Below are 26272 nucleotides of genomic sequence, written 5' to 3' on the forward strand. Positions count from 1 at the left end.
TCAAGATCTAAGTTAACATTAATGATTATAAAACCTAAAATGAAAACAGCATTAATTATCTTCCTTCATTATAACAGCTTGCCTGTCTTAAAATTGCAGGAACACACACAAAACCACAGGCTGATACACTGTAGATAATTTTTTTGCTTCTAAAGAAATATTCACCATTGGATTCATTGGAGCTTCCCCTCCTACAAAAACACAAGGGGAAAGGAAGTAAAGAAATCAATCAAGCTAATCAAAATTTTCATAATAAATCATTTTAAAGCAACCTCCTCTAGAACAGTCTTTTCCCCTGTGACAAGTATATGAATACTTCATAAGAATACAACTCTGAATGACTGATTACTCATCTTGTATATAATGAGTCTTTACCTAAAAAGAACCAGTGCATAAATGGCCCTGAGTCTTGGAACAACCCCACAGAAATCAAGGATTACAAAAAAAAAGCAATGTAGTCTAAGCATTCACCCCATGTGTATAAGCTCGCTCCCACATACTCATAGTGAACCTGCTAGCTTTGGGATGGAGTTGGGGAGTTCACCCTGAACTGCTCCCTGCACACAGCATGGACAAGGAGTGCCGTGCTGTGCCCAGCTCCTCAAACATGCACACCTGTTTTCTAAGCCACAGTTTGCACAGGACAGGCGTGCCCTTGGTGCCCTGTGATAAAAAGGACTCACACAGTGAGCAGCGAAGCAACACTGACATTATTTTAGAAATCAAAAACTGTATTACACAACTATTTTTAACACAAGGCCAGATCTGCCAGTTCAACACTCGCTTGTAATAAGAAACATGAGGAGCAAATTCTCCAAGTGCAGTCCACCACAGTAGGATGGAACTGCTTTCCACAGCATTGAGATCTTAGGAATTTTCCATATAAAAGTAAATTTGTGGATATGACATACATTACAGGATTTGACAATACCAGGATTTTGAGTACTCAAAAGCTTCTGAAAGCAGCCGTAAAAATTGGAATGCTTTGGAAATAAACAAGCCAAATGAAGAGCAAAGACAATGTGGTTCTAGAGAAGATTGTTGTTGCAAAGGTGTTTGGGAACTGTGAACAAAGAGCTATTTCCAGTGACAGGCATGTAATATTCCCATCTTCCCTTTAGTGCCATAGCTCTTTGCAATACTGCCTACAAGCACTCAGCTAACCATCCTTCCTCAGTATTACACTTCATCCTGGAAACCATAAAATGTTCTTCTTCAAAGCATTCTCGACTATGTTCTACAGTGTTACAGGGATTACTTTTCATAAACACAGCATATGCACTCTAGCTTTTTTTACAGTATTATTATGGAATGAGCAACCTTCCCTTAATGGTTCGCTTTTTCCTTGTAACAGCCAAGCTCAACCAAATTTTAATTTGCTCAGCAATTATGACCTAATTGCAGAGAATATCAAAACTACAGATGACTGCTCAAGCACATTCTACCTTTTCACTTTTTTTACATTATCAGCTCCACTCTGATCTGAATTAATAGTATTCTTTTACTAGAATGTCTCTGCCTCATTGCTCTATCTGCATTTGTGATACCACTGATTTTCTGCACAACACATACTTCTACTGCTTGCTCTCAAATATTCTGATCCCTGTAACAACAGAAAGAAAAACCAAAATTTTTTTAGCCAAAAGGTCATCTACCAGTGTAGTAACCAATTCTAGTTATCCTTTTCGAATTATAAAGGTGTTTTAAACAAAGTGGACACACACTATCCCGTGCAGGAGAAGTTTGAAATTTTAGGAGAAACAGGCATCTGGAGCAAAACTGAGTCACTTCTAGAGCCTAACAACAGCTTGCACAGCTGCATCTCCATTTCTCCAGTCCTTCAAATACAGCCTCAGGCCCCTCATCACTCCCACATCACACATGGGCAATACCTGGCAAGCAGCCTATAAGATTCCTTTCCAGCCTTTCCCAGATTCCAGAGGAAGGAAGCCCAGGTATGTGGGTGTGCTCTGGCTAAGCCCAGGCTATCTGACAAGGGAACCAGGGATGGTGGGCACACAGGTCAGACCACTCTCATCCCAAACACATTCTCTGTCATTCTACACCACATTAGATTGCTACTACTCACACTACATTAGATTATTACTAATTATGTTGGAAAAGTGTCTTTTTAGAAAGTCTTAGCATGGAGTTTGATTAATGAAAAGAAGATACTGCTGACAATTTTACTTGGCTCAGTGTCACTTGAGAAAAAGAAGACATTCAGTTAAAAATTTTAAAGAATTATGCAAAAAATTTATCTTAGCATTGAAGAAACAACCAATAAAATTAACTCCACTGAGTTTCTGTTATTACACAAAGTAATGAATCCTAAATAAATGCCTTTTACAAATACAGTAACACAGTATTTTTGGGCTAGCAAATTCCCTTTTCATCATATATATGGAAATAATTTACAAATCCAAATGAATTGTTGCAAAGATTATTATTCTGCTATCTCAGAAACAACCCATCATTTATAAAATATCTAGTAAACTCTAAAATGTGGTAAAACAATGGTACTTCTTATTAAAGATCAAGTAAAAAATGGTCTATCACTCACCTTATACACAACAGAGAAAAAAAGAACATTAGGCTACCAAATATCAAAGCATAAAAATCCACAATCCATCAATTTTCACTTTATCTTCAAATAACTTCAAATTATACATAAGGTATACTTACAGCTCACCATTACTGTAAAAGTATGTAACAAAGTAAAAAAGGTGAAAAACAGTAGCTTGAATGGTTGGATAAATACAGGTTTAAGATGAATAGCATTAAGTTTGAAAAGTAAAAATCATGTATTCTAGTAAAAAAAGCAATAAAAGAAAAATGAACATTTACTTGTAAGTCAATACCCTCTAAAGAACTACAATGTATATACAATAATACGTTTTAGTTTCACGGCACTTTTAAAATCAAAATGTTTCAGAAACAATAATAATAGAATGTTCAGAAACATCAGTAGAGTAAGGAAGTTTACCTATGGATAATGCATTTTCCTCTAACAAGGAAACTAAGTCACAATGTTATAGCCAATTTACATTTAAATCAATAGCATGATTAATGCTGATGCCAGCAGTAAAAGCAAGAGCAGAAATATTAGCCCAGATTCAGTTTTTGTTGTGAGCCCACAATGACACCAACCTCAAGTAGTGTATATCAGTACAGATAAGACAAACTCCTGGATTTGAGTGCTTCCACTGATACCACTCATCATTATGCTCTGGCATTTCAGGCTTTATCTAAAGACTATATTGAGAAAAATCAGCAAAAATTATGAAAATTAATGAAATTAATGAAAATTAAGCAACTAAAATAGCATAGAGAATTTATTTTATTGTTGCATTTTATAGAACTGCAGTAGGAATTACACAAAGAAAACTTATTGAATATAAATATATGGCTAAGAAGCACAGTAAACTAGAAAGCTGACAATTACCCAAAGCAAATTTAACTCACATATAATAAATGTTGCTACCCACTATGCTCCCAGACTACCAAGACCACCTCCTTCCATTTATTGTGCACAATCCTCTGAGAATGTTAACTGAGAGCAGCTTGCCTGTGATGAGAACCAGCACTTTTCCCTTTGCGTTTCTTTTTATAGGCTCTAAATTTCACTTTTTATAGTCACTAAATTTCCTGTAACAAGCATGACAGTATGAAATTAAATGTTACAATTAGATCTTTTAAAAAAAATTTAAAACATACTACCGTATTGGTAAATAAAGGTCAAACAGCAATATAACATAACAGGTCACTGATTGGCCTAGAACATGTTGGTTTGAACATGGATTTTTATTCTATTGATGTCCTGTAGTTACTTTTCAAAAGAGAAATAGGGGATTATAAAACAGCAGTATCTGTCATTGAAAGGCAGAAATACAAAGAAGAGATTAAGGAGTTAACACAAGTGGTAATTTTGGCCCTCAATCTCTTTATTTGTGCAGTCTGGATACCAGTCAGTGTTCTCTCAGAATGTAAACAAAACAAAAGCTCTTTTTTGGCATCTATACCTGTACTATATGAAGAGTAGTAGAGGTCATGTATTGAAAAGATGATGCTATGCAAATTAAATCAGAGGATTTGGGAGAGTGCTGCTTGGTTGTTTGTCCCTCTATTTGTTTTTCAAGCATTGATGCACACAGAACAAACTAGTATCCACAGTGTCTTTAATCCTACTGTTATTTATCCCCATCTCTACAAAGCAATTAACAATTTGGCAGTATTCAGTATAAAACAGGATGCAGCTGAGAGGACAGTCATATTCTGTGATTAAAGTCTTTCAGACTGAAAATACCTTGAACATGCAACGTTGCCTTTTTACCTCCTTCTGGCAAAAGCTTAGAGTCAAAGAGTATGACATTTGTAAGAGCTTCCTTGTTACCTACATAGTGCTCCTCAGATGCTGAAAGATAGAGAAGCTCTTTTTTTTCTTCCATGAATATAAGCCTAAATCTCTTATTTTAGTGAAAATATCAAGTGAGCTCTTAGCACAGGATTTATTAGAGATTAACAAAAATATTATTGAGACTAAATTCTTCTATTTCAATAGCTACTAAAAATGCATATTCAGTATTCTACCAACAATGATACAGCTTTTTGCCATTTAAACTGCAGGGCCTTCAACTGGCCCTGAGCTTTTGGGTGTGACTGCATGTCCCAGCTGAATCTTGACTCTATGTCAGGGCAGAAGCACACCTTTATTTCTATGATGAAGGTATCCAAAGATATAACTGAGAAGGATGCTGTACTACACATCAGCCAAATCTTTGAAATAGACTGTCTGGGAGACCAGGATCCTGGGCAAGTCACAGCACACTTTCAGAATGTTAGCGCAGCTTGACGGGGAAATAAAACAAAGCACTCTGTCAAGATTTTTAATTTTAAGAACAATTAAACTTTCCCAATGTGTGCACTCTGGAGTAGAGCAAATTTGAGGTAACTGACAATGGATGCTCTTCTTAGATACCTTTGAAGGTCTTTAACCATAGCTAACAGCTGTCAGCCATACACTCATCTGCTGACAAAATTTATGGTCTTCAATGACCATACCTTGCATCATCTGCATTTTTTCTTACCCATCAGACTGAAGAGCACGACAAGCAAGGGACAGGGCTCACTACATCTGAGAACAAAAGGAACATGATCCTATTTGAAAGAAAAAATTGTGCCCAGACCAGACACTGCCAAGGGGACAAAAGACTCCTCAGTTTTGTAAAAATGTGCAGTGCACAGAATCCTTCTGAGCTTCTGGTTCTGCATAACTACTGAAAAAAGCCTCAAGAGTTCTCAGGAAAATCAAGATCTTTAGATTCTCACTCAATGAAATCCTTTCATTCAAAGCTGTGCAACTCAGTATGACCTGGGTACCCCAAATCCTGGCACATGCTTGGAAAGGAGATTGGATCAAAAGCAGGACATGAGGCAAGGGCTATGCTTGGAAAACAAGATGCTTCCTCACATGTCTCTTTAACACCTCTGTCACATGTGCTACTGCTTCCCATCCATTCTGCTTTATCTTCTCATTGTGCAGCTACACAACTTCCAAAGCCCTCCCTCTCTTCTGTACTCCCCATATTCATTTACTTCTAACTTTGTGTTCCTCTAATATTGCCTCTAATGCTCTGCAGATGTCCCTCTCTCATTTGTAACCCTAAGTTTGCATTTTCTGTCTCTTTTTAAAAATTACTGGAGTACCTATTTTAGTTTATAGTTTATGTGATACCCATTGCTTTATCTAAATTACAATCTAAATTACAATCAAAGATGGTAAAGATTTTTATCTTACTGTGAGGTTTTTTTTTGTTTCTTTTTTGTGGGGGTTGGTTTTTTTTTGCTTGTAATTTTTGTTTCTAACAACTTACACTCTAGATCCAAATCAAGTTCTTAGCCCTTTCATTTATGGATTTGACCTAAGAGACCCTGAGCATCAATTGGGTTCAATGTTTCTAAAAGTATCATTAAAATGAGACAGCCCTCACAAAAGGCTGGATCTCCTCACCTGCCTCATGCCTTCATCGGAGATAAGGATTAGATTAGTTCACTTCCAACTAAAAGGACCCTATGATTTCATTACTAAGTTCATATACATTCCAAGAAGAAAATCTGTTTTTCTGAATAGTGGTTGAATTTTGTTTCCCAAAGGAGTATAGGGATACACACCAAGACTATTTTGGGAAAGTTCATAAACATAGTATGCTCTCCAGATACACCAAAAAATCAGCAATTTCAATCTGAAAAGAAGAAAAATTGTCCCAAACAGCCTAGGTAGGGGATGTATTTTAGGAAACCCTTACTTATGCTATCCCTGAAAAAGGAACAGTAACCTTACCTTGCTTGTTTGGCTCCATCAAATTTGTAAGCAACTGACATAGGTGTACACATCTTAGAATCATGGAACCATAGCAACATTTAATTTGGAAAATATCTCCAAGATCATCAAGTCCAACCACAAGAACAAACTCCATTTACAGAACTCCATTTAAAGACAAAGACTGTATTCTTGTAACTGTTCTTAGAAGAGTTTCTGCTGTAAGAAATTTTGTATTGTCACAATAAAAGCTGAAATTTCACTAATGATGCTCAGCTCGCTTTTGTGTTTCTCAATTTTCCTGGCTTTTGGCCTTGTAAAGAAAATATATTAACAAATTTCATAGAATTTGGAAAAGCCCAGTGTTTTGCTTGCTCTGACAATCTGTCTGGACAGGATTAGAGTTAATTCCTATACCCATGAGACCTTTTTTCCTTTTCTTTTACATAACTAGGCACAAGTAATCTTGACTCCCTGGCAACTTAAATCATCAAGAAGATTAATTTTTAAAAAAATCCAATTTTTGAAGAAAAAAATTATCTCTAGATTTTTTTTCAGTGTTTTAGCACAGGAATATGAAAAATTAAACATGCTTGAAAGAATACACACAAAAGATAGTGGCATCAGGTGAAACAGCTTCCAGCAGAGAGAAGGCTGATCTTATTTTGGTAAAAACTAAGGGCAATGATAGCATAATGAAAGACTAACACTGGAGAATGGTAGGCCTACTACTCACAGAGATGCTTTTTGCCTCATTATCTTAATGTCACTTCATGCCCACTGTTAAGCAAATATTCCCATATCCATCCTGGAGATACAGAAATTATTGCTAGAGGATGCTGCAGCCACATTAAGGTTATACTCACTGTATATCTTATCAAAGGGGCCACAGTAGCCACACAATGCCGGGTCTTCCAGTACTTTTCATTTTATTTAACAATGAGAGAAGATTATATATTTATCTATTTATTTTCAAGATGCTTCATGAAATTGTAAATTAATGCTTTAAAAAATGTCAAGACTATCATTTTGTAGAGGAGCTCCAGCACAAGGAGTATTTGATTACATATATTCAATTAATATTTAATTACACAATCAATTATATTGCCAAAGATGAAAAAAGGGACCTAAAGAAGTGTTTCAGAGCAGTTTTTTAATTGACTTCTATGCCTGCCCACAGTTTAATCTTTATAGTGGTCATCTTCATTCATTGTTAAACGAACATTAATTTGTTTTTTAAACTAGAAAAAAAAATACAGTTTTGGCAGTAGCTACAGCTTATAATGGAAAGTAAGACCATCCTGCACAATAAATCTGGAATAGTGCTTCAAATAATGAAATATCAGCATTAATGCAGGAATGCAATATTTATTTTATTGTTATAAGGTTACTACAGGAAAAAAAATTATCCGTCAAAACTAATTTTTCTGTTTTTTTCAATGTATTTTACTCATCAAAAGTGTTACTATACAGACAGAACAAAAAAATGCATCTAACAGAGATCAGTCTAAAGAAATTTTAAAAATGCAGACCTCCAATCATGCTTTCCTTGACAGATTCAGGCCCATGGTAGCCTAAAACCTCATGACCACACTCTATTCAGAAACACCAAAGACAATATCATGTTTTGTTTAATTCCACCTTCTGTAATCACCTTGGAGCCACTGAAATACAAATATGCTCAGCCACCATTTTTCCTCTCCAGTTTGTTCCAGCTGCACCTAAAATGCCTCCTAAGAGGCACTGCAAAGCAACTTCATTTTCTAGCAGCATAATCTCACTCGTGGTCCAAAAGGAAAGCTGATTTACTCCTATCAAGCACTTTTCAAATGAACTTGCTTACATAATCCAGCCATTACTAACAGTTCTACAGCTCAACTGCTTGCTCCTAGGACCAGCAACATGGACTTTTAAGTTTCCTTCCTTTGTACCACACTCTTGTTTTCTTGAATATTCAACTGAAAACACTGAGAAGCAAGGAATTAATTTCTTGACTTAGAAGCATCTCAAGGAGTATTAAATAGAAAATGAAAAAAAGAAAAGAAGAACAGCACTAACTCATACTACAATAGCTCGTTTGAAAAATACCATGGTATTTTACTATAGGTACAATTTCAAAACCCTTGGCAGAGAAACAACCTTGAAGAAAATACATCTGGTTTTATTCAAGAATAATGAGTGTTTCTGATAACTGTAATATTCCATGTGCAAAATCTTCCTTCCTTCTGGAAATAAGTATTAAAAATATTACACAAATTACCATCACTCACCTCTCCTGTCATTTCTGCCTGCATTTGTGGATTTGTCAGAAGGGCAAGGGCAACGTCCTTCACATTTCACTGAAATCTGTTTTCCTGAGACACAGGCTTGATAGTCTAATTTGCACTGTAGGGAGACAGAATGACTATCATTAACATAAACATATCTTATTAAAAATATAAACTTCGAAGAAATTTAAAGCAATCTCTCATGAAATGCTTAAATCTTTGCATACAGGTGCGAAGAAAAGTCTTCTGCAGTATATACTACTTTTGTAACAAAAATTAGATTCAAGACAGGTACAAAGCTTTTGGTTCCTAGACTGGCTACAGTCACAGACTCAATTCAAGCATGAAGGCACTTGTGGTGTGAGACTGATTTGAATATCTGTGCTAAATGGAAGCAGACTGCATTGGTTTTATTTGTATTCAATGAGCAAATAAACACAACAACCATATTCATTATTGATAGGAAGCAGTCAATTTTCATAGAATTTATCACTGAATTTCTATCTTTAGGAAGACAGTGTAATGGTAAAAAAGCATTATTGAATAAAACAAAAAGCTGTGCCTAATGTAATTCTGCATAGTGACTATCTTTTCTCATACAGAAACAAATTCATTTGTGAGGTTTTGATCGGTTCACTTACAGCTCCAACCCAGAAACCACATAAAAGTTAACTATATCTGAGAAACAAAATTGTTGTCTCAAGCATATAGAAATAATGTAGTTAAAAAACATATACATTAGTATCATTGTAAACATTGTCACTCTTACTTTTTCTTCCAATAAAACAGTTTTTTGCACAGAGATCTTTCTCTGGGATGTTTTGTCAATATATTATCAGGAAAAATATAAAGAAGAAACAAAGAGGAGAGAAGCATCTACAAAGAGCTTTTTTCCAAAGCAAAAGAAGAAAGATTGTTATGGAGAACACTTCATCCTTGAACAAAAGATGCCAGATGTCTCATTAAATAGGTAAAGGACACAGAAGCATATGAATCAGAAAAACACTTCAAGTAACAAATAAAAATATGAAGTGTTTTCTGTACACCACAACACTTCAAAACAATCTCACCAGAATTTGTCTCTTTTATTCCCTGACTCATATTTTGTTGGGGTACATAACTTCACTGTAATGTAGTTCCATTATTTGATTCTCAGGATTTCCAGAGAATGCTAAAGTCAAAGTTTCTCTCTCTCCTAAAAATATGTAAAGGGTGGGAGCACTGTAGCTATGAAAGAATCAAGGAGCCTCCTGAAAGACTGCTAGTTTCCACTAGTAAATAGATGTAAGCACTGTGATTTTACAGAACTTTGTCCACTTTTTAAGCAGTCACACTTCTGGTCTTGTCACACTCTCATGCAGTTCTATATCTTGCATAACCCAAAGGGCATGACTGTAACAAAACAGTATATTTTTGCACCATTGCCAGTAGTAAAAAGACAGAAATAATTACCTCAAATTTTGTGTACTTCAATAAAGTCATTATTCTACTTCAGTTCTGAATGTCTCACTTTTTGCCAAAAATGCATGGTTAAAAGAAAATGACATGAACAGAACCTTTAAATCCCCCCCAAAAATCCCAACATAACTGTTCTAATTGAAAGCTATATAGCAGTAATATCTCATAAAGGACTAAAAAATGAAAATAAAGCAAACACCTTCCCATGCTGATTTTGAAACCACAGAATACTTTTTCTATCTCAATTATCCTGGCAGTACAGGAGAGTGCTTGCATTACTATGATTCCTACCAGTCCTCTCTCCAGGAAGTACATGACCCAATTCATATTTTAATGCTCCAACCAGTATTTGGAGTTTGTGGAATGGATTACCACTCAAATTTAATACTCATGTCTGTTAAAAAGACATGTCTTTCTAGTTTTAAGATCTGAGAGTTTTTATTATTCAAACTTAGTATTTTAAGGATTCAAACCTACAGACAGCTGTACTTTAGGCTTTTGATTACACCCCTTGGTGAGACTGCCACTTAATATTTGACATATAAACCCATTCCAGGTCTAATTTACTGAGAAACAGAGTATGATGAGGGAAGAAAAAAAAAAAAGTAATACTTCCATTTAATTTCTGAGGATTTCTTTAATCCTTTCTTGAGAGATTATTTATTATATTATTTATTATAATCTAGAGAGATCATTTTTTTACAGACTCCAATGGTCCTAACTTTGATTCACTTGACTGTTGCTGAAGAGACTAGTAAATACATCGTAGGTACTTCAGCTGGCATCATGAGTTGCAAGTTTAGTCTTTTTTGTTTATTTTTCTTTGAAGTTGTCTACTCAGTCCTATTTGCAAATAACACTATCCTTTTAAACGCTAAAAATTTACTGCTCAACACCTGGCACAGGCAGATATACATGAGATACTGAGTGCAAGGTCAGCACACAACACTTCCAAATCAGTACTCCCATTCACAGGTATGATAAAATTTTACCCTCACTGAACTCCTTTTAAAGACAGGTAGGTAGCAGAGATATATTCATTGTTTTCAGAAACAAAGTAACATCATGGTGCTTGCATGAGCTGAAAATGAATCAAGGCAGTTCTGACAATTTCCTATTAACTGCTAATGACACCAGGAACAGAACTCTGGTTCAAACCTTGTCATCATTCCCCAAATTAACAGTGCACTAGGATACTGTAAAGATAGCTCAGTTAAATAAAGGTGGGACAAACTTCCTTCAATGTTACTCTTAAACTGGTAGAAGAGCAAGCAACATACCTGAAAAACTCCACAGAAAAAAAATCACTGATATGCAGGCTATGAGGACACAATGAGAAACAGTGGTCAAAAAGGAGAGGTGGTGTGAGGGGATTCATGCCAGGGCAGTAGTCAACTTGATTTCCTAATCACATCTCTCTCCATGACTTTTCAATGGTCTTGGGAATCTGGAGAATTAACAGGAAGCTGGCAAATTGTGACCCAGTTGCACTTCCATGCCTGGTAAAATTATGGAGGAGATTATTCTGGGAGTTACAGAAAGACACATGAAGGACAATGCAATCACTGGTCACAGCCAGGACAGCTTAATGAGGATGAGTCCAACTTGACAATTTCCTTTTACGACAAAGTTACCCCCCTAGCTGACCAAGGGGGGCCAGTTGATAAAATCTTTCTGGATTTCAGTAATGCTTTCCATGCTGCCTCTCACAGTGCCCTTGTGGAGAAAATGTCCAGCAGACAGCAGGATAAACCCATCAAGCAATGTGTGAGCACCTGGCTCAAGGGTTGGACACAAAGCTCTGTGGGGTAAATGGGATAACATTAGGGGATTTTATTAGGGGAACATCAGGCTGGTAACCAGTCACTGCTGGGGTTCTACACAGCTCCACTGTACGGCCAGGGATCTTCAAAGTCCTCATAAACAACTTGGATGCAGGACTCAAAAGTACATGAATCAAGTTTGCCAATGATATTCAGTTGTGAGGAGGTGTTGATTCCCCCCAAGGCAGGGAGGTCCTGCAGAGAGACCTGGACAAATAGGGGTGGGCAATCACCAACTATATGAAGGTCAACAAAGAAAAATACCAGATCCTGCACCTAGAATGGGGCACCCCTGGATGAATACAGCTGAACTAGGGAATGAGAGTTTTAGAAGATAGAAATATACAAAAAATAGTCAAAATATTAAAATAGGCTGAAATACAATGTAATTCAATACAGAAAACTCCTATGTTCTACTGTTACACAGTATAAATAATCAAGATATTAACAACAAGCTGGAGCAACTGGCTAGACATCCATTCTAAAGGAAAAATAGAATGGATGATCTAGTGATCATTAAGAACAATTGAACAGTTTTTAAAAACATCATACCAGGATATACAAATGTTAGTGCAACCTACAAAACATCAAAGATAATTTCACATAGCTCTGGCAGCACTGTACAGCTTGCAACAAGGTTTCAAACAAGACAGGAATTAAACAAAAAAGGAGTAACAGGAATAATGAGAAATCTAGAAAATAGTCACCAAAAAGAGACTGAAGGACTGGGTCTTAAGAAAAGACTTTTCACAAAACAGCTGTCAAATAGTCAAAAGACATCTGAAAGGTACCTGAAAAGAATACCACAATGAATGTTACAAGAAATAATTGTCTTGAACTCCTGCAGAGAAGTAATAAATTAGATACTAGGCAGACTTTTTAAGAAGGGTAGTGACATCTTAAAACAAATCATTGGAGAAGCTTTTTGAATCTTAATAATTGTCTTTACAACCAGGAATAGATAAATCCATCAGGAATTCCACCTGTGTAGCTTATCTTGCCTTGGAGAACATGGGAGGATCAGTTGGCAACAAGCTTATTCAGTTGGGAAGCACAGTACAGACCTGCTCCAGGAATGAACCAGTGTCAAAAGATTATTGCTTACATAAATCTTGTTCATTTGGAGAAGGGTTTGAAAGATGTGTAATGAATGAACTAGGGAGAAGGCAAAAAGAGAAAGAAAAGTAAGGCTTATACTGGTCTATTGATCCTAGATAATTTCAGTAAAATTCTGTTTGGTACTGAGTGTATTTGTGCTCTCCTGAGCTCTTGAAAACCTGATATATGATCTGGGAGCATGGTAAGTATTTTTAGATAAACTAAAACAAAAATTAGTTGAATATATAAATGCTTTGCAATGTGAAATATGAACAAAAAATCCTTAAATTGGATATCCACATCTCACATATAATTTATTTGCTTTCATCTGCAGAACCATCATCTATCTGTAAAAAGACATATCACACAGAGGGACAGTGTGTGAGACACCTGTAAATTAGTTGCTATTTGCAGACTTCTCAAAATGTACAGGGAATAAAGACATATTAAATTAGATGAGAAGTTTAGTTTAACTGTCTGGCTACCATATAATAAAAGACATAAGAGTGCACTGACAACAATTTCCCAATAAGATACAAGGGAGGAATGTCCGTTCTGGGTGCTAAGTAAGTAAAGAGTCCTCTGGAAGAAAGCAACAGAATGAGAACTGCATTGTAAGTCTACCCAAAAAGAAAGATAAAGTCCTTGTGCAGCACGGACTCTGGCATTTCCAATAATTTTATCAATTTGCTTTTTCTCACAGACTTAATTCTCGCATTCCTTTTTGAGAATGCTTCAACCTCAGTGCTAGATAACATTTTTCCACAACAGTACTGTCTTTCCAGGAATGTCTAGTGGCTTTTAAACAAAACTAACTCAAACTAAGTAATGAGGACACCCATAACTTCTCTGGCAAGTGAAGAACAGAAGCTCACGAACAGAAGCCTTGAGGTACAATCTGCAGACACTGCCCTCCAATCCCTCTTTTCCATCTGTATACATCCTGGGCAGCTGGAAGCAGATCTGATACATCCCTACAGCACACAAGTCAGCAGAAATTAGCTGCCAGGATATTCATCTAGATGTCCAGTGAACACTCAAGCCCTTCAAACTGAAAGACTGAAGTCTGGCCAGATGCATCAACACATCCTTCTCTAAACAGGAGCATATCTGTAATATTGGACAAAGTGTGAATTCAGTGTTAAGAGTCTTTCAGATATTTTCATCTGCTGAGGTGCTGATACTTACAGAAATACTTTCTAGAACACCATCATATTTAATACTGAGCATTTAGTAAATTGCTTTTTAGAAAACTAATAATTAATATTTATGCAACTGTAGTGTGTCTCATCTTTGGAAAGTAACCATCCCCTTTAAGTATACCTTATCTCAACGACAGCTCTGTAGAAGTCTCTGGTGGTTTTGTACAATTGAAAATCAAACAGGACATGCTATCCAATTCCAAGGAAAAATACAAAAATAATTAAATTCAGATTCCCCCTGATAATTATCAGTTCATAAGCTACAAATAGAATTGCTGGGTTTATTTGGAATATCTATTTAAGCCTATATGTTCCCACCAAAACATGCTCACAGCTCTTTCTTTCCTGTATATTTTCTGGATGATCAACAATTCATGGTCAGATGAATGATGAATCCTGTAATATTGCAATCAAGGGGATCTCTGAGAAAAGAGCTCATTGCTAGAGTACCACACAGATATATTTTTCCTAATATCATTGTATGCTTCACAGGTAGAAATCCTTCCCACAGTGATCCACATTCATGCATCAATACAGATGTTTTCTCTCTCTTGTTAGAAGCTGGTATCTCTGACAGCTGAACAGAAAACATCTGATTACTCAGTACTATGTGCCTTCAACTTATCTTCATGCTGTTTTCTTAACCACCTTCCCCATTTTCAGACTTTATTCCTATTTCACAAAGCTTACATCCATTCCCCAGCACAAAATTTGCCTCTGCTGTATTTGGTGCAAAATGTTATGTGAAATTATGCCCTCAGATTTGAATCTAAGTCAAATACGTAAAGAAAGTATCTTTTTAAACTCAGTTGGTGGTTCCTGTCACCAAACACATTAGCAAGGTGGGTAGGGTGAGTGTTGATCAGGTGCATTCCGGGTCCAGTTCAACCCAGACCATTAGCTGATACAGAACATGGCAGAGAAGCAAAGGACTGCTTCATTCAAAAACTTTAGGCTGGCTTAAAATGAAGGGGAAAATATGGCCAAAGTTAATGACATGGTAAACCTAATTTGGAAAATTGTATGTAATTTGGTTTTGCTTTACAAAAAGCAGCCAAGAAGGCATAGAATTTCAAGCCAAATGCAGTTAGGCATAATGCCAAGAAACCACATTTTCAACAAATTCAAGTTTAAGAATGGAAAAATTAATGTGCAAATCTATCCATGAAGCATCACCCAGATCTACAAATGCCTTTTTGTCTCATCAGTAACCTGCTAAGCATGTGTATTACTCACCTAAAAAATAGGAATTTGGATGAAAAGCTTTTCAGTAAACAAGTACTGCTATTTAAAATGAAAACAACTGTTGAATATATCAACCATAAAGACATGCAACTAGCATTTTGATCAGAAAAAAACAGGAAATGTGTCTATTGAACCAAGATCCTGAGAAAAGAAAATATTTTGTCATTGAAAGAGCACTGATGATACATTTTTTATGAAACTATGAACTAGAGAATGCTATTTTCATGACAAAATGAAAACCTGTATGCACAGTTTTCTTCCCATCCACCTTAACTAACGTCTGTTTAATGCTCTGCAGTGCAATAGTATAAAATTTAAAGCTTGAAATCACTGAAATCAGGTCAACTAGATAGTCAATCTTTTTTGGGGCACCCTGGAACACACATTTAATCACAGAAATATGCCAATAGATGCCTACTGGGATTATTTAAATTAGGCACCTACTTATCTTTGCTTTCCTACTTAGAGGCTATTAGACACATATGATGCTTAGGAGCTTCTGCAAATCCTTCAAAGAACTTATCTGCTTTTAAAATCAGCTGTCTGAATTTTTAGACACCTACTCAGTTCAGAAATATATAGTTCACTATCTTATGCTATACATATGGCAAACAGGCTAACTACTATTTTATATCCTCAAGTAAGAACACAAAGCTTAACTAATGGTAAGTCCCTACTCGAAATACACTATTTCTAGTAAATTGAGAATAATTCATAATAATGCTTTTAGTATTTGTGTAACAAATGTAATATATTTCCTTAAGTCCAAATCAGTATTTTAATATTCCTTGAATACAATAAATTGTGTAAAAAGATATTTAAAATCAAAAAAATATTGCTTTTTAAAAATTTATTCACAAAAAGTGTAAAAATATATAACTATGTTATATATTATATCATGCCTTGGCTTATTCCAAAAATATAAACATTGATGCAATCCAGACTTTTACTAAAAACTTCTGGTAAGCATTCTTAACACAAAAACCATAAATCTCTTTCTGATATATTCAAGCATATGCTCAAATTCTGGCTCTTATTCAGAGCTCTTGCCTGTATAGTCCAAACCTCAGCACTTCATCAGGCTCCTTGTTTCAAACTTCTCCATCACATTTATCCCACCTTAGCTAGAGATGCACAGAATGTGACTCAACACTGTGTCTATGCAAAATCCTTGGTGCACCCCACTGCTGGCATTCAGTATTTTGCAATTTGAAAAAATTTTCTTGAGAGACAGAAAAATAAATATTCCTCGGATAAAACAAACTTTACATTTTCAAGTTCCTACTACAAATTTGAAAATTAACAGTCAAACAAGACATTCACCCATTTTTAAAGGTGAACGAAATAATTTCATTCTCCTACACAACCATCTTAAAAACAGCTGACTACATTGGTTCAAAAGTCAGCTAGCAAAGCTCTTCACTGATTTTCATCTGGCATGCAAATTTCTGAATAATGGCAGTAGTAAAATAGAAGTAATGGCAAAGCTGTAAAACCTTGTAACAAGACACAAATGGGTTCTAAAAGTGTGGAATTTTTTGTTAAAACAATTTGCTTATTCCTTATTAGTATGCATTATCACTGTATTTTTAATGCAATATGACTTCCTAAGCCATGCCAGCTGATTGCATTGCTAATTAAACAAGTTCAATTCATCCAATTATATCTAAGTTGAAATATTTATAAAGTTGTATGTGAGCTAAAATAGCATCTAAAGGGCATGTTCATTAGTTTCAATTACATGAAAAATTATAAAAGTACTAAAAGCAACGTGCACAGACCTACAGTCCATACTGGGTTATCCCATCAAAGTTTCATAGACATTTAAACAATTCTTTGTCAACTGTGGTGAAGGAGGAAGGAAAAAAAAAAGGAAAAACAAGAGAAAGCAAATAAAAAGAAAAAAACATTCTATATAGTTGGTTACAAGTAGGTGAAACACTCAGGCACTCTCAGTTTTCTTATTAGCATATGGTCTGTACAGCTCTCTGCTTTTTCGCTCACCTAAAAATGTATGCTAATATTCATTTGAACTGCAAGAGCTAGATTTAATTTATTAAACAGTCCAAAATACAAGGCTCCATGTGCTATCAGTGACAAAAATATTTATGAAATTCCACATGCATACTAGTTTTCACATAGGGAAGGAACACTGTGTTGTACAATAGGGAATTAATATTCCAAAGCATGACTCTTTTTCACTAGATCACATATCTCTTCTTGAATTTAAAGAGATATATCTTGTGTAGAGGCACACAGAACTGAGCCTAAATCTTTCCCCTCTGTGCTGTTAGTACTTGATTTCTAAAACATGCAAAAATTTTCATTGTTCTGTGACAAACACATATGGATTAATACCAGGACAACACAAAGCCAAGTTTTCATATGTTATATTTTGAATGAAGAGCCAGAGTGACAAATTTTGCTACACCAGTGCTTATTTTTCTTTTCCAGTAAGTCCATGGTGGCCTAAGATGTTACTGTTTTTTGCTGTCATTGACACATTGCTGTGATGCAGAGGACTTACCTCTGATACTCAGTCATATGTCTGAATTTGTTTTCAAGGAAATATCCACATAGCAATTGGCTCACATTTATACTATTTCATTGTGAGCTTGCAGAAATTACAGATTAAAAAAGAAACAAACCCAAAACATGAGACTTGGAAGAAAATTCTTTAACGGTACAGACATTTTTCCTCATTGAAATCTGACAAAAAAAGGACTGAAGTTTCTCTTTTTCTCCAGGCCAACATGACTAGTTTATAGCACTACAGCATTGCTGGTCTAAATTGCTGTTACAGTGTCTGAAACCTAAATTTCACAGTATTTCAGCTTCTTTCTAAATGTGCAAATGTGACCTGCATGAACACTGTGTAAGAATATATTTTTAGAAGCTAAACACATTTTTTTCCATTTCATTAATAAATTTAATTGCATGTTCTAAAAAATTTAAGTTGAATAACTACATTTTTTTCTAGCAATTTTCACTTTATTTGCAGCTTTCACTGGGCCACGATCTGAGCCAGTTCTCATTTGCCATTTGTTTGTTTCCATCTCAACTTCCTTAACCCCATTCTTATCATAGATTGTTACTATAAACTCTCAAAATCTGTTTCTAGGTCGATGTTCTTTCACTTCATGTCATCTTTAACCATTTTCTCCCTCTATTAAAAGCTTCTTTTCCATTTTTTTAGAAATAAATGCCTAAACAGTAGCCTCCAAAGATCATAAAAATACTCTAAACCCACCTAACTATCTCTTGAATTATTACCATCCTTCTCTTCTACTCCACTGAAACCATATGCTTTAATGGATTCCACTTGGTAAATCTGAGGCAATTGTGTCGCTTGATCTCCCACTTGCAACTTACACAGCTCATCTCAAACTTCTACACTATTTGATTAATGTTTCCAGCAACTCCAAAGCACATAAGAGCATTATTAATTGCCTCAACCCCCCAGACCCTTCTCTCTGTTGGTTTCTTTACAGAGTTGGTTTCTGCTCCACAAGGCCAACTAAGCCAGCTCCTCTGTTCGGCTCCTATGCATTTCTGCCTGCACATGATATAGACCTATTTTTCTGGAAAAGAATTGCTGTGCCAAAATGATTCCATATTATTTTAGTTGGAATTCTAGTTACCACATTTTAAATACTGTTTTCAAAAAATTAATTTCTGATGGTTGAACCTCCCAGAGAAAAGACTGTTCTCCACGTAAGTATGTATGTCTCTAATGAAATCTGAAGTTTAAGAAATCTGAATCTTTAACTATAATCTCCACTTTCAGAAGTGTGACTTCTCTTGTTTTACTGGCTGTCCCATTTGACAGTTAACACACAAATTTACAGTTGGAATTTTGTTTCTATATCCTACTGCTGTGACATGAGAGTTCTTTAATAAAGGCTGATACTTTCACTTACCTGTTTGTCCTATTCTTTTATAGATTTTTCCTTCCAGCCTAGATGCTTTCTATTCCAGAAAAAAACATAAAAACATTTAAAAAAAAACACACACAGTGTCACAGTATGACTCCATGTATGAGGGTTGGAAAGGCCCTTGGAGATCATCTAGTTCAGACTCTCCTGCCATGAGCAAATAAATCTGCTTTTCCCAAAGCCCCTTCCAAGCTGGCCTTGAATACTTCCAGGGTTGGGGCATACACAACGTCTCTGGGAAAGCTGCGCTAGCAACTCATCACCTTCATAATAAATAATTTCTTCCTGATATATAACCTAAATCTACTCATGGTCTGTTTAAAACCATTTTCTCCCTTATCCCATCACTACATGCACTTGCAGAAAGTGTCTCTCTCCAGCTGCCTTGCAGGTCCCCTTGCTTGGCTCCTCTATCACTTGGAGGATGAATTTCTCATGAACACATTCCAGGGACACCCTGCAATGCTGGTGGCCCTGCTGTGCTGTCCATGATGTCCCCCACCAGCAGGGCAGGTGAAGGCCCTCATGAGGACCAGGGCTTAGGCAGGTGAGGCTGCTCCTGTCTGTCTACTGAAGTCCTCATTCACTTGCTTTCCCTGGTGGGGTGGCCCGTAGCAGTCGCCCACTTTAATGTCACCTGTCCCTGTCTCCCGTTAATCCTGACCCTTAAGCCCTTGGTCAGCATCTCATCCATTCCAAGGTGGACCTCCATTTAAAGGAATTTATACAGATAAAATCTTTAGAAAATATTTTCCAAGTCTATAAAGTTGCAACTTTTTTTCTTTTGTTTTTATTGAAGATTTTATTAAATGTCAAGTATTACATTTTAGGTATCTCTTAATGCAAATTCAATGTATCAAACAAACATGAGATTCTGGAAATGAAAAAGGGAATCAAATTCAATTCCTGCTCATATAAATACATCATCCTAGTCTGAGAAATACTGAATTGCTCAGAATTTCAAAATATTAAAGTTTCTGTAAAGCATTTTGCTATCTAAGCTATTGTATTTTTTCTCTACAGTTTTAGCAGCTATTTATTTTCAATGCAGTAGATAAAGAGATCAGTTATGTATCATTTGATATAACTTGGAATTTTTAGTACATCAGCCTATATGAAAATCTGGATTTTATAATTTATAGACTAACTTTAATCACCCTTATGATATTTCTCTGCCTTTTTTTTTTCTTTTAATACCACATCTTATCAATATAAAGGTTCCAGATAAAATTTCAGGCCTTACTGGCAAAACCCATCCATGTCTGATTTTCCAGCTGCAGCCAATCTCATTTCCTTCTTTTTTTTTTATTGTTTGCCTTTTTTAAGCATTTAAACAATAAAGAACCAGTTTCTACTATTTCTGTAAAGACCCAAAGTATAATCCAGGATCAATCAAGGATGATACATTTTATTTTTATCACTGTCTATTCATCAGTCTCATTCAACAAAAGTTTGTTGAAAACAGGGTTTGTTGAAAAGGTTTTTCATTGCTTGTGGGGTTTCTTAAGTGGAGAGAATGGGGCAGAAGAAGGGCTGGCCATGGTTTGTTGGCATTTTTTTGGGGTTTGGTTTCCCCCCCCCATTTACCAGCATCATTTTTCATTTTCCAGTGTACCTCAGCCACAAGTTCATTGTAACAGTACAACCCAGATTTGGTCTGAAGAAGTTTTTGAATTTTTTCCACTTACAAAGGGGTGATTTTGGCTGGGTGTTCCTTGGGCTAGAGACACAAATCTTGATTTTGAGATGTCCCTCTTGAGATAATCTACTTTTATTAGAAAAACAAATCAGTCATGGGAAATCACCTGGAAGAAAATCCTTGCAGCTGCAGAAGTAAAAGAACCTCTACACTGTCAAACAATTTATTTCAGAGAGATTACATGATTTTATTACTAAAGGTGGCAGGCAATGATTTCACCTTAGTATTTTTGGCTACATTTCAACTGAGAGTTAAGTCTACAGCAGATTGCTTAGTAACAAGGCAGATAAAAATGGAAAGGCATAGTGGATTAGCCCAATTTAAGAAGTAAGACTGACATACATTGAATCAGGCTTGTGAAAAATACTTTTTTTTACTAATACAAAACATCTATTTTGTAATAGCAACTCTGTTTCTAGCAATCTCTCCTGAAGCAGAAAAAAACTCAGCAGCTCAGGAATGTGATCTGAAAGCTCACAATACACTAATTAGTACATTTAAATCAATTTAAGTTATATAAAATCACAATCCTTAAAATAACAACAAAGATTAAAAATGCCAATACGTATTTTTTTTGCTTCTTGCCAACAAGCTGTCTTATACCAAACACGCTGCTAAGAGATACAGATTATTAAGTTAAAATTTCAAAAATACCTAAAAAGAATAAAGATAGCAATGATTTTAAAACGAAAAATGTTAAATATGGGATGCTGTGAGAATAAAAATCTATTTCTGATTCATGCAAAATGGCAAAGGAAAATTGAATGGAATATTAAACTCACTCCTTCCCACAGTGCAATTTTATCCCCAACTTTTTCAAATCTCCTCATAGAAAGGAAATGTAATTTGAGAGACTGAAGAAAGTATATGAATAATAAAAATACCTAAATCCACATACCTGTCTATCTGTGGAGTCTTTCAAGATCTTTATCCTCTTTTCTGACTACTTTTCTGTACAGTTTGCATCTTACTCTTCAGACCCATTACTTATGAAAAACATCATTACGGCTATTTACACATACAGGGTTGTCATCAATAACATGAAGCTTCCATAGGTAGGAGAAAATATATATTTCATAAAAAATTCACTATCAATGTGAAGCCATCTTGAGCAAATTGCTGCTAACAACAGAATTGCCAAAGCAATCCTGGCATAAAACCATGGGGTAACAGGCATAATTTAAAGATTCAGTTACTTCTGCTGTGTTTTCAAAGTACTGCAAGCACTGTTCAGTGATCTTATTTAAGGTTAGATTTTGCTGAAGTGGGACTAATTGTCAACTGCATTCAACTTAAGAGAGAAAACTTCAGCCTATTATACCAAACACCAGAGCTGAAATCAAAATATGCAAAATCCACCCAAAAGAAGATTCATCTGCATGACCATATTTTTTTTTTCTCCTCTTGGCCATTTTCCTGAAAGTTCAGCTACAATATAGTGCAATATGGGAGAACTGTTCCAACAGAAGCACCCAAGCCTGAGCATCACCATCTCATCCCAGCTACACCAGCTTTATAGTGTCTGCTGCACAGCAGTGAGTTGCTTCCCTGGGTGAAAGAATGGCAGCAGCTGGGTTGCTGCCTCTAGACAACCCATCTGAGCTGCATTCATGTCCTTTTATTTCCCTGTTAATCCCAGGAAAGGTGAAGCTACAAACAGGCTGTGTTTTTCATGGAGAATGTCAAGTACGTGGTTGTACTAAAGCCTCATGAGACTGCACTGCTTGAGAATTCCTAGTGCAAAAATGCAGACTGCACTTTCAAGTGCCAAAGTTTAGAGAAATGCAGAAGGTAAAAACACACTACCTGTAGAACACATGCAGTATTATTTAAAGGCCATTAAGTAAAAATTGTACCACCACTGTGCCAAGGCAATGGCAGGATCTCTTTATACTGAATTTCTTCCAGCACAATGATTCATGTTCCCTTTGATTACTCAACATTTCAGCATGTAATATTTTTGTTTCAACATTTTTGTTATGCTAGTAACAAATATCTTATACCTACCACTTTTCTTTTACACTGACTTCATGAGGCTAACTGTGAGCTGAGAAAACAGTAAACCTAACCTGGACTGCAAAAATGAAAGGGAAACAAAATATCCTTAACTGACTCTGGAAAGGCTCAATTTAGGCGATAACTTTTCTTTCTATATAATCCACATATCATATCTTTTTTGGCTTGCTTGCTTTCCAAAGCAAAAAACATGTATGAAATAGCTGTAGTTACATCATCTAATTCAAGCATTTCATGGACTTATCCTGGAAAGCAAGGATACACTCCCAAAAGAGCATCTATCTGACAAATGGCAACTGTCTGGCTGTGTTCTACAATACTATTACTATTTAATGACTTCTTTTCTGAAAATGTATTATACAATTTTCCAGAGTCATTGATGAATGCTTTCTAAATACAAGAAAAGTGCTGTATAAACTCCTACTGGAGCTTGATGACATAATGAAACAAACTTTGTCTGGAATACAGGAACACAAATATTTATCTTTAGTCAATTTTTAAAAACACTTTACTTGAAATAACTTGGCAAGGGCCTCTGTTTTGATGCAACTGGTAGCACAGAATACAAAAGCCTCATATCACTGACAATAAATAAAAATAAATATTTTTAGGCTAATATAGATATTCTATGGCAATGAAAGCTTTTAGAATTTTTATTCTGTAAGCTGAGATTTGAAATCTACCATTACAAGGCAGTGGAAGAAAAAAGTACAACCAAAAATGTCTCTGATGGTTATGTTACTTCTGCATTGTTTGCATGCAAGGGATATTGAGGTTGGGTAACAGGTACTGCAGCACTGACAATGCACTGGAATGGGAGCACAGTGTGCCTATTTAGTCCACTCATTCCTCATCATTCCCTTTGAACAGCTGCACCTTTAACACATGAACTGATTTAAAAATATCTGCATCTCCATCAATATTTATAGACTTTTGTAATACTACTTTTGTACATCTACTCCAGACCAGACCATGAGAGGCCAGAAAGGTGACTTCTACCTACAGAGCATTTTAGAACACAGAATTCCTATATGGTAAAATAGGAAATAAACTATGAGATTAAAGTGGGGTGATCTTTGTATTACATTAGCAAGAACATAGGGAGAGATTGCAATAAATGAAGTATACAGTATTCAAAAAATAATGTGGCTCATCCAGTATTAACTAAATTAACTTATCTACCTCATGTATTTAAACTGCAAAATTGTAGAGACTACCATCTGTATTATATCTGTGTGCAGCCTGGACTTGAGACTTAAAGACTGCCTGAACTTTTGAACAGCAAGGCAAAGTAAATACTAAAGGACAGCATCACCTAATGTCTAGTAAGAAGCAGCACACTTTTAGCTCATAAAAAAAACATAGGCAAGAGATCACAGTTAATGAAAATCAGAACACTTATCAAATTCCTAAATAAAGTCATAGTGTCAATGAAAGGAAGTATTTTTTAGCTGTGCCAAAGACTCCAGAATTCATTTGTAGGGCCTCAGATAAGCTGGTGTAAGCATTAGAAGTTTTTTAATTGCTTCCTGTAAAGGAAAACTAGGGTTCTAGACTAAATCCCTATAATTAAATATTCAAATTAGTAGGGAAAATGTTTTCTAATGTAAGATTTAGGATAAAAGCCTGAGTATTGTCAGGGTTTAGGAAGCACCAATTAAATCTGATGTTTTTAGTTTATTAAGAACAAAATATCTTTGGAGAAAATACTTGGTGTTCAATCCAACACCCAGTCCCTCCTGGAAATTAATTCTTTTTTGTAAACTTCACATGTGACTACAGATTTGTAAACTTCAGATGTGATTAATTTATGATTATGTAAAAAATCAAAAAAATTATGGAAACTCTTAAAATCTTTAGATACTAGGAAATATCTTAATGCATTTTGTTTAAAATGCAATACACAATTTTTTCTTCATAATTAACAAACACAGAGCTTTTATATCTTCATCAATTTAATCTATTATTATACTTCTCTTGAAGCACTGGATATTACCTACTAATGAAACAATTTGTTAGTGTAAGGACACAGTGTCAGAGTAAGACAGAATACAGTAGCTCCTTTCACACTACTGAACTATGTGCTGTTCCTGAGAAAAATGGGTTTATCAAGAGCCCACACTTTTTTCTATTAAACAAGACTCAGTTGTAAACAGTGGCTGAGCATTCTTCTGCTCAAAGTTTTAATGAACAATGCTAAATAAATTTATCTCTTTTCAGCATTATGAAGCCCCTCTATCTCACAATTTCACCTCTGCACTGTAATCCAGAATTTTTGGACTTTAGCAGGAGCAACACAAAATATTTAATCCAAACAAGACTGGGTAAACTGATGGTAACATTTTAAAATTATTACTTTATTTCTAACTATATATGAGAGAAAAGACAGGAAAATAAGGACTAGAAAAGGAAGATTTGATTATGATCTTAAGACTCATAATAGACTGTTGCAAGGAAAGAGAGCCAACAATCCTTTACATTATTATATTTTTTTCTGGCTATGTTACATCTATGTCTAAGTACCTGAAACTTAAAGCACACCTTAAATGCTCAACTGGAAAAATCTGACTTAACATGCCTATTCTACCCCAGCTGGGGACACCCAACACTTTTTGCTTACTCAAACCCTGCCATGGTGTCTTGTCACACAGCAGAGCACTCAAGGTGCTCTGTTAAATTGTGGAACACCCCTACACTTTGCTGCTCCAGGTATTACTGCTTTATGCTGCTTAGGGTTTGCTACCATTTTGCTTTTACATCATACAAAATACTGGAATTCCTGTAGGTTGCATTCAGTAACACATATTTTAGCCAAAACAAATAAATACTAGTTTGTGTTACAATACATTATTTTATTTTCCAAGAGCTGGAATTGACTGGAACAATGAAAGATTAATTTAGTTCTTTATTCAATTCTTACCTGAGAAGAATATGTGTGACCATCTGATCCACAAACAGGATGGGTATAAACTACTGGACACTGCTTGCAGTTTGATGAAATGGGACCACCCCTCCACTGTTTATGGCCTAAACCAGCCTCTTTCATACTGTAAGTAAACAAAAAGTATGTAATTCTGATAAGCAGTATTGAAAACAGAACATATTCAGGGTATTTTAATGAGCCTTTACAAACAGTAAGCCATACATAATTTGAACCATAAAGTTTTCTTTTACCTAAAGGGTTGCCAATGTCTTTGGCATAAACTTCTT

At 35.5% G+C, this 26272-nt stretch overlaps 1 protein-coding gene across 3 annotated transcripts in view; it reads right to left on the minus strand.

Moving 5' to 3' along the window:
- The window catches only part of SPOCK3 (SPARC (osteonectin), cwcv and kazal like domains proteoglycan 3), a 165661-nt gene that overhangs the window by 39401 nt on the left and 99988 nt on the right, over positions 1 to 26272 (minus strand). For 2 of the 3 annotated variants that reach the window (XM_054632779.2, XM_077177278.1), the window contains exons 5-6: positions 25983 to 26109; positions 8590 to 8704 (exon numbers count right to left, since the gene is read on the minus strand). In XM_054632779.2, the coding sequence (XP_054488754.1) occupies positions 8590 to 8704; positions 25983 to 26109 (242 nt within the window). The remainder of the gene's footprint in view (positions 1 to 8589; positions 8705 to 25982; positions 26110 to 26272) is intronic. The other variant, XM_077177279.1, reaches the window with a different exon arrangement.

The sequence above is a fragment of the Agelaius phoeniceus genome, chromosome 4, assembly GCF_051311805.1.
Source record: "Agelaius phoeniceus isolate bAgePho1 chromosome 4, bAgePho1.hap1, whole genome shotgun sequence".
NCBI classification, from domain to species: domain Eukaryota; kingdom Metazoa; phylum Chordata; class Aves; order Passeriformes; family Icteridae; genus Agelaius; species Agelaius phoeniceus.